Source organism: Drosophila willistoni, unplaced genomic scaffold (genome assembly GCF_018902025.1).
Source record: "Drosophila willistoni isolate 14030-0811.24 unplaced genomic scaffold, UCI_dwil_1.1 Seg169, whole genome shotgun sequence".
Taxonomy (NCBI): domain Eukaryota; kingdom Metazoa; phylum Arthropoda; class Insecta; order Diptera; family Drosophilidae; genus Drosophila; species Drosophila willistoni.
Genome location: NW_025814128.1, coordinates 6,809,862 through 6,819,868, shown reverse-complemented (window position 1 = coordinate 6,819,868; position 10,007 = coordinate 6,809,862). Strand labels below are relative to the sequence as shown.

At 38.3% G+C, this 10,007-nt stretch overlaps 1 protein-coding gene across 1 annotated transcript; it reads right to left on the bottom strand.

Moving 5' to 3' along the window:
- Positions 1-7,025: 7,025 nt before the first annotated feature.
- LOC111519110 lies at positions 7,026-9,017 on the bottom strand. The gene has a single exon (XM_047012548.1). It carries the CDS (start codon positions 9,015-9,017, stop codon positions 7,026-7,028), a length of 1,992 nt encoding a protein of 663 aa, XP_046868504.1.
- Positions 9,018-10,007: the final 990 nt, after the last annotated feature.

Sequence of the window (10,007 nt, the reverse complement as noted above, 5' to 3'; positions counted from 1 at the left end):
GACGTCCGATCGTCGCGGCTTCTCCAACAAGACTCCCGTACTCTCCCTCTGTGCTCTCTCTCTGTATGCACTCTATTTAAGCTCTCTCTCTCTCTCTGTATAGTCTTTGTCATTCTTGACATCCGGCCTCTCCTGACTCCTCTTCGTTGATTCCTATGTAGTCGTAGCCTTCTTCTTCGATGTCTAGACCCGGAATCAAAACACACCATGGTTTCATGTGATCGCTCGATATTACATTACTGTAACGTCGTTGAGATACTGAACGATCGGGTAGGTCTTCTACAATGTAGCGATCGTTTCCTAAAACTTTCGTTACGACGTACGGTCCTTTAAACGCTGGGTCTAATTTATGAGTGTCTCCTGTAGCCATCGGTACATAGTCAATGACTACTAAATCATCTACTTCAAATTTTTGAGGTTTGGCATGCTTCAAGTCGAATCTTTTTTTCCATTTTTCCTGTTCAGCTTTTATATTTTCTGCCGCTTGATGACGATTTAGTTGTACATCCGTTTCTTCAAACTGGTCTTCCGTCATTGCTTGTATAATTCGGTTATACGATACATCTTTGGGATTAAAATTAAATACCAAATCGTTCGGAGAAAATTTTGTCGTTGAATTCACGTTTGTATTCATACTCCACTGTATGTTGAACAACTGTTGATCCCAATCCTTGTTTTTATATGTACTTGTTTTCAGCGCGTTTAGTAGTGTTTTATTCATTCTCTCAGCTTGACCGTTGGCGCGTGGTGTGCGCACTGCTGTTTTAATATGTTGTATGCCATAGTTTTGCACAAAATCTTTGAATTCCTTTGATGTAAACGAAGTACCTCTATCTGATATGATACGTAATGGTTGTCCAAAAATACCAAACATGTGCGAAAGCGCTTTAATAACTGGGATGGTCTTTGTGTTGCGTGTTGCGACTAATATGGTGAACTTGGTGAATGCGCATACTATCACCAAAATGTAAATATTTCCGCTCTTGCTTTTCGGAAATGGTCCAATATGATCGATATTTATTGTCCGGAATGGCATCGGTATTACGTCCTGCAAGTGTATTTCTCCATCTGGTTTTCCTCCTTTTATTTTATTGATACAGCATTCGGGACATGAGTCTATATATGACTTAATAAATTTCCTCATCCTCGGGAACCAAAAATAACGACCAATTCGTTCCATTGTCTTCTGCGCACTGTAATGACCTACGTTATCGTGGTTGCTTTTAGTAATTCTCCAACGATCTGCTTGAGGATCTACTAATTTATCGCCTTTATCTGTTTTTCTTAGTAACCTGCTTTTAGAAATGACATAATCGTTTTTTATTTGCTTCCAATCAGCACTTTTATCTTTCATTTGAAATATTTCAAAAATTTGCTTTAGCTTTGGATCTTGCTTTTGCATGGTATACACCCAGTCATCATCTATTGGGATGACTTTAAAAATGCCATCTGTTTCCATAATGCTGCTTTGTTCCTTAAGTACTGGTTGTCTGCTCATTCCATCTACATGTGGTAAATCTAAGCCCGGTCGGTGCTTACATATGAAGTCGAATTCTTGGAGTCTGAGCCACCATCGCGCAATAGGCGGCTGAAGAGCGGTTGAGTTCTTTAATGTTGCTACAGCGTTGCAATCCGTTATTACTGAAAATTGAGATCCAAGAAGGTATACCCGGAATCTTTCCAATGATTCGGCTATAGCTAAAACTTCCAGTGCATGGCTTCAATACCGACTTTCAGAATCCGTACAAAGTCTACTGAAGTAAAATACCGGCTTGATATCCTCGTCTTCCTGTTGAAATAGTATTGCTGAAATTCCTGTGGTGCTCGCATCCGTATGCACTTCATGATATTTCGTTGGGTCATATAGCCTTGGGTCTTAAGACCCAACAAAAGGAAAGGGTGCCTCTGGTTCATTTAAACTGTCTGCTGCCGCTAAAGAGGAACCGAAGCCAAAGGTTGCCTCTGTAGAAAAGAAAAGTAAACCGAAAAAGGTAACTCAGCAGCAGCTAAAAAGAAAGCAATCGGTAGCAAAAAAGTAACTGGTGCTGGCTCTGTTGATAAGAAACCAAAGGCCAAAAAGGCAGTCGCAACCAAAAAGACAGCCAATAAAAAGAAAAGTGAAAAGGTAAAGGTAAAGGATGCTAAGAAAACAGGAACTGTAAAATCCAAACCTGTCGCATCGAAATCTAAGTCGAGTTCAACTAAGCCAAAAGCTAAAACAGTTGCCGTATCATCGGCTAAACCAAAAAAGCCAACCAAAAAGGCAGCTGCTCCTGCTACCGTCAAGAAGGCAAAAAGCCAAGACAACTGCTAGCAAGAAGTGAATAATTAATACTTTATTGCAATCGTAATATTGAAAAAATTTTAGATATCGAATACGAAAATCTAAAATTTTACTTAAACACAGCCAGGTCGGCGCGTTAAGTTTCAGCGTTAAGCGTTAAGTTTTAGCTCCATCGGCGAATTGTCCATGAAGAGTATGTTATGCCTGACTTCAGCATTGCTTGGTGGCCCCAGATCATCGCATTTTGGGCACTCGTGTTGATCCTGCAGCAAATAGTCTGGACCGTGTAGCCATGTGACCACTGCGGCCAGCAGTTCCATCCTTGGTATAGATAGTGGACTCAACGGTGTCACTTTTGCCTTGGAGGCCACGAAGCTGAGATAGGTTCTTTCCCCCTGGCGGAGGTTACAGACTGCTGCGTATGCCAATTCGCTGGCGTCCAAGAACTTATGTAACTGAATACCATGGATTTGATCGCTGCTGTTGAAACGTACAACGCCTCAATGCTGTTGATGGGCAACTAAATATCCACAAATACGAAACCACAAAGGCTTACCAACCATTGCAATCGGCAACTATACGTTATTGTGTGAGGCCTATCTTGGTGTTTACTCGATTCATCTGCGGGATTCTTAATGCGGCTAGCATGACAATCGGCTGGGGTGGTTCTTTGACGAATGTGTTTCACCCACTCACACGTCAGCAACTTTAAATAAAGTCCCTGTGCTGAAACTCGAAATAGAATAGAGAGAAAAGAATAGAAAAAAATAGTCCTAGTGTTGGCTGCATAGGTGAATTTACAGCCGCGCTCTCTACCCACCCTACCATGATTTTCCTTTCAGCGCTAGTGGAAAATCTCAAAACAAACGTCCTTATTCACATTAGATTGCCCAAAAAGAAAATTCAGAAAATTACCTCATTATAAATATCATTATCATTCACTTAAATTAAATTTTCCACAATCATTCATTTCTTAAAATCTAATATTTCATTCAGTTGTATCTCTGAGAACAAAGTTAACTCATAAAAAAAAAACCCAAAACCATTCTATAATATATAAGAAAATTTACAATTTCATAAATGATCAACATATTAATTTGTAATTTCTAAAAAAATATATAGCTCGAAACTTTACCGCATAACGATTCATATTCAAAGATTAATAAATCCAAAATCAAAAAAAAATATTCTAAGCACTCGGCATAATTTTATTGTGCAAAAGCAAAACGTCACGCCATATGCGTCGTCCCATATGCAGCATATAAATTCGCATACAAAACGTCTTCAAACCAAAAATTTATGCATATCTATTCACTCTTTCTTATATTTTTGATTCTTTTCACTTTTCATTTCATTCTTATTTCTTTTCTTTACGCATGATTTTATTTGAAACAACATTAGAAGTATATAAAATATATAGTGGGGCAAACGGAGTGGAGGTAAGCAACGACAATTGTTTTCGCTCTTGTCTTTGCATTGAATACACTTGCTTAATCTCTCCGACTTCGCTTAATATACAAATTTGGTAACAAAAAAATTTAGTAGAAAAACTCACCCTTGTAGCGTCCGACGAAGGCCTTCTTTTCTTCTATGTTTTCACTTTCTTAATTTTTTTTTGTTATAGATTTTTTTTGACCTTTCAATTTTTCATTAGATTTTATTCTTGCTTTTATTCTGCTTAATTTTTTTTAATTTATTTATGTCTTTACTTTTTTTCTCATTTTCAGTGTATGTTACCTCGCGACGTTTTCTTCTTTGCAAATTTGTTCGCCTTTTTTTTTCCACTTGCTTCACTCCCACTGTTTTCTCTTTCTTATTACCAATTATTACTTGTACATTATTATTATTACTATTACTAATTATTACTTGCACATTATTATTATTACTTATTATTACTTGCACATTATTATTATTACTATTACTGATTATTACTTGCAACCTCTCATGCACTTGTTCTTACTTTCGATTATATAACATTACCTAGACTTAAACTATTCGAGTAGAGGTTTATTAGAGACTAAACTTATGCATAAGAATATTCGCTGCAGTGCAGGCAGCGAGAAAAAGAATGTAAAGCAGAAATGAAAGAATGTCTGTTACAATTCACAGATCGGATCATTCGAGAATAATAAGAAAGAGATAGACATACTGCGGTGCTTATATACATATTTTAACAAAAAAAAATAACACTTTTCGTTTTCACTCGTTTTCAACATTTTTCATCTGGCCTTTTAACTTTCTTTTCACCCTGGTTAGACCGTTTTTCACTCGTTTTCAACATTCTTCACTTTTTTAACTTTGATAGATTTTCTTTGGGCTTTGCCCTTTGGGTTTTCTGCCGTTTGTCTCTCACCGCTTCTCACCGCTTGCCTAGCACTTGCCGGTAACGAAATTTGTCTGATCAGATGGTCGCCAATGTAATTGCTTCGTCCCCTTTGGTGAATAACTTCTTCGCTGCTTGCACTATCCAACATAAATATCTTGGAATTCCGGCTTTGGAAATCATCGATACCAAAATTTGGGCTTTATATTTGTCTAACAAAAAAAATCATATACATATATGGCGTATATATATATATACCGTACTCTCCCTCTACGTTCTCGCTCTGTGCTCTCTCTCTGTATGCACTCTATTTAAGCTCTCTCTCTCTCTCTGTATAGTCTTTGTCATTCTTGACATCCGGCCTCTCCTGACCCCTCTTCGTTGATTCCTATGTAGTCGTAGCCTTCTTTTTCGATGTCTAGACCCGGAATCAAAACACACCATGGTTTCATGTGATCGCTCGATATTACATTACTGTAACGTCGTTGAGATACTGAACGATCGGGTAGGTCTTCTACAATGTAGCGATCGTTTCCTAAAACTTTCGTTACGACGTACGGTCCTTTAAACGCTGGGTCTAATTTATGAGTGTCTCCTGTAGCCATCGGTACATAGTCAATGACTACTAAATCATCTACTTCAAATTTTTGAGGTTTGGCATGCTTCAAGTCGAATCTTTTTTTCCATTTTTCCTGTTCAGCTTTTATATTTTCTGCCGCTTGATGACGATTTAGTTGTACATCCGTTTCTTCAAACTGGTCTACCGTCATTGCTTGTATAATTCGGTTATACGATACATCTTTGGGATTAAAATTAAATACCAAATCGTTCGGAGAAAATTTTGTCGTTGAATTCACGTTTGTATTCATACTCCACTGTATGTTGAACAACTGTTGATCCCAATCCTTGTTTTTATCCGTACTTGTTTTCAGCGCGTTTAGTAGTGTTTTATTCATTCTCTCAGCTTGACCGTTGACGCGTGGTGTGCGCACTGCTGTTTTAATATGTTGTATGCCATAGTTTTGCACAAAATCTTTGAATTCCTTTGATGTAAACGAAGTACCTCTATCTGATATGATACGTAATGGTTGTCCAAAAATACCAAACATGTGCGAAAGCGCTTTAATAACTGGGATGGTCTTTGTGTTGCGTGTTGCGACTAATATGGTGAACTTGGTGAATGCGCATACTATCACCAAAATGTAAATATTTCCGCTCTTGCTTTTCGGAAATGGTCCAATATGATCGATATTTATTGTCCGGAATGGCATCGGTATTACGTCCTGCAAGTGCATTTCTCCATCTGGTTTTCCTCCTTTTATTTTATTGATACAGCATTCGGGACATGAGTCTATATATGACTTAATAAATTTCCTCATCCTCGGGAACCAAAAATAACGACCAATTCGTTCCATTGTCTTCTGCGCACTGTACTGACCTCGTCATCGTGGTTGCTTTTAGTAATTCTCCAACGAACTGCTTAAGGAACTACTAATTTATCGCCTTTATCTGTTTTTCTTAGTAACCTGCTTTTAGAAATGACATAATCGTTTTTTATTTGCTTCCAATCAGCACTTTTATCTTTCATTTGAAATATTTCAAAAATTTGCTTTAGCTTTGGATCTTGCTTTTGCATGGTATACACCCAGTCATCATCTATTAGGATGACTTTAAATATGCCATCTGTTTCCATAATGCTGCTTTGTTCCTTAAGTACTGGTTGTCTGCTCATTCCATCTACATGTGGTAAATCTAAGCCCGGTCGGTGCTTACATATGAAGTCGATTTCTTGGAGTCTGAGCCACCATCGCGCAATAGGCGGCTGAAGAGCGGTTGAGTTCTTTAATGTTGCTACAGCGTTGCAATCCGTTATTACTGAAAATTGAGATCCAAGAAGGTATACCCGGAATCTTTCCAATGATTCGGCTATAGCTAAAACTTCCAGTGCATGGCTTCAATACCGACTTTCAGAATCCGTACAAAGTCTACTGAAGTAAAATACCGGCTTGATATCCTCGTCTTCCTGTTGAAATAGTATTGCTGAAATTCCTGTGGTGCTCGCATCCGTATGCACTTCATGATATTTCGTTGGGTCATATAGCGTTAAGACTGGTTCCGTTGTAATAGCTTCTTTTAAACGATTGAAAGCTTCATTTTGATCAGGTGTCCATATAAAGTTTTGTTTTTTCTTTAAAAGCATACTCAATGGTTGTGCTATTATGCTATAATTTGGAACAAATTTACGGAAGAATCCAGTAATTCCCAAAAATCTCCGTATTTCTATTTCATTCGTTGGCTGCGGATATTCAGCTATACATTGTGTCTTTTTTTTTCCTGGTTGAATTCCTTTACCAGTAACAATATGACCTAGAAATTTGACTTCTTTTTTCATGAACTTGCACTTAGATGGACGTAGAGTTAATCCCTCGGATTTAACCGTTGCTCATTTCTATTTGATAATATCCAGACGTTGCTCTCGTTGCTCTCGTTGCTCATTTCTATTTGATAATATCCAGACGTCATATCCAGCGTTGTAAAGAAATGATTTCCTGCTAACTTTGCCAATTGCTCTTCTACGACTGGCATCGGGTAGTGTTGCTTTACTGTGACTGCGTTGAGGGTTTTGAAATCAACACATAAGCGATGTTCTCCATTGGGTTTGGGCACCAAAATCGAGGATGCTGCATGTGGTGATGTGCTTCGTTGGATTATGTTGTACTTCAGAAGTTCATCTACTACTGTTCGTAATGCATCTCTTTTTGCAAATGGTACTTGATATCGCCGTCCCACAATTGGATTCGTGGTTGTTACTTTGATCTCCATCTTTGTTGATTTGCATCTGCCAATATTTGAAAAATCTTCGGCAAAGCATTCTGTATAAGCGTTCAATAGATCACTCACCTGTTTGCGCTGAGGATCGTCAACCTCAGCGCCGATATCAAACTCGCATTTTACCTCCGTCGGAGAATTAGTTGACTTCGTTTCGACCTTTGTCTCATCCTCTGCACACAAAATATCCCTTCCTAAGAGGACTGCATAATTAAGTTCTTTATCTTGAACTACGTAGATGCATACATCTATTCGCTTGTTATCCCAAACGATCTCCGTTAACAGGCATTCCTTTGACTCAACAATTCCTCCTCCAAAACCTCTGAAAGAATTGGTCATAACCTGTAGAACTGCGTCGATCGGTACCTGAGACTTTTGCATGAATGTATTGTCACTGCCTGTGTCTACAAACGCCTCATATTCATGTCCTTCAATAAGTATTTTCTTCAAGATTGGGGGACGCTTCTTATCCTTTATGCTATCAACTTTCGACACCGTTGACCGCTTAAGTCTGCAATCTTTTCCTTCATGTCCTATCTTAGAGCAAAACGAACATCTTGGCTTTTTCGATTCAACCGGACACTTGGCTGCGATATGTCCAATATTATTACAATTAAAGCATTTTGGACCCTTAGCATTATTATCCTTGTTAACCTCCATGGTCTTTGCGGTATCTGACGATGCGTATTCCGCCGTACGGTATGACTGCCATACGGATGAAGAATTCATATTCTCCAGTGACCGAAACAATTCTGCACATGTACATAAATTCATGGCTAGTAAAGCTTTTGTTGACTCTTGCTGATTTAATCCGTTGATAATATATGAGTTGATGGATTTATCGTCTATATTACCTTTTCGACCTATCGCCATCATTGAGTAGAAGTATTCAATTAACGTTTCGTTATGCTTTCTCTTGCGGCGCATCATTTGCCTGTAAACATCTGATATATTAACTACACTTGGAAAATCCTTTAGTAGTGCATCCTTAAATTGACTCCAAGTCTGATATAGTCTTTGTGAATCCAACCAGTCTTTAGCTACACCTCTTAGTTTCTGCTGTACAGCAAACAATATGGTGGCATCTCTCCACTCATACACGATCTGTAACTGTTCTACTTTGTCCAAAAATTGTTGCGAATTCACTGCTCCTTTTATTGGGTCAAATTCGGGAAGCATTCCTATAACATCTTTTATCGATGTATTACTCTTGTAGTCCCGTGGACTTATTCGTTGTCCCATAGATTGTTGCTCGACTACGTCGTGCTGATGGTTTTCCTCCGACCTTGCGGGTTCATTTGCACGCTCCTGTCGTTCCGTCATCAGATTTTGTGTTCGTACGTTGATCGTTGACACAGCTTGCGATAAATCTGCTACCATTTGTTTCAGTTCATCCATTTGTCTCTGCATCGTACTATTTTGCTGGTTGAAATCGTATTCGTCGGTGTTTATTTGGTCCGTTCCTAGAATTGTCGTAATTTCATCAATCTTGGCTTGTTTGTTACCATTTACATGAATATTATTTGTCTGTAAAATAATATCCAACTCCGCCACTTGTAGTGTAGATAATTTCACCAACATTTTCTTAACTTTTTTTTTTCTAGTCAATTGTCTCTTTTCTTTTTTTTTTTCCGTGCTTTTTAGATCTGGACCTTTCCCTCGATTGGTTTATCGATAAGTGCTATCGATACATTCGATAGTTAGGTATGGACTTTTTCCGTCTTTTCTGTGATTGCCTTTCTCGTGGAGATTTCTACGTCGATGTTTGCCTCCCCATGAAATCCGTGCAAACCTTTTTCCGTTACTTTGGGAATTCGTGACCGTCTTGCGATTAATGCCGTTGCGTCTTTTCCCGCGTTTTTTTTTCTTGTATGTACCCTTGTCTTTTTACAGCTTTGGAAGTTTCGTGACCGTTTTGCTTCTTTGCCGTTTTGTCTTTCTTCCACTGTTTCGTTGACCTATAGATATCTCTTTTACTCTTTCGGGAAATCGTGACCGTTTTGCACTTTTGCAGTTGTCTTTTTCCCTTGTCTCGTTGGATTCTTAAATTTATTTCATCACTTATGAAATAAATTATTCCGTCTTTTCCGAAAGCCGTGTGTCTTCGTATCCCACTACTGATTTGTCAAGATACCGATTTATTGGATACGTTTATTACAGCTTAAATTTGATCGAGCTCATACAAATTATATATATGTATATGATGTTCTTCCAAAGACGTCCGATCGTCGCGGCTTCTCCAACAAGACTCCCGTACTCTCCCTCTACGTTCTCGCTCTGTGCTCTCTCTCTGTATGCACTCTATTTAAGCTCTCTCTCTCTCTGTATAGTCTTTGTCATTCTTGACATTCGGATTAAAAATTTACTTGTGTTACTTTAACAACACAAAAAAAAAAATGAACTATTAATTTTATCACTTCCTGCAAAAGGACTGTTTCGCTCGGTTGCCAATTTGAAAAGAATTTATCAAGACAGTTCGCCTATGCTCTAGGCCTAGCTTTGATCTTCATTTAGACCCGAAGTTAATTGTCAAAGTGACATTATCCGTTATTGGCATAATGGGAAAAAGAA

Bases quoted from the DNA above. Each gene is read 5' to 3' on its own strand.
- LOC111519110 (XM_047012548.1), bottom strand. From the start codon at position 9,017: ATGTTGGTGAAATTATCTACACTACAAGTGGCGGAGTTGGATATTATT.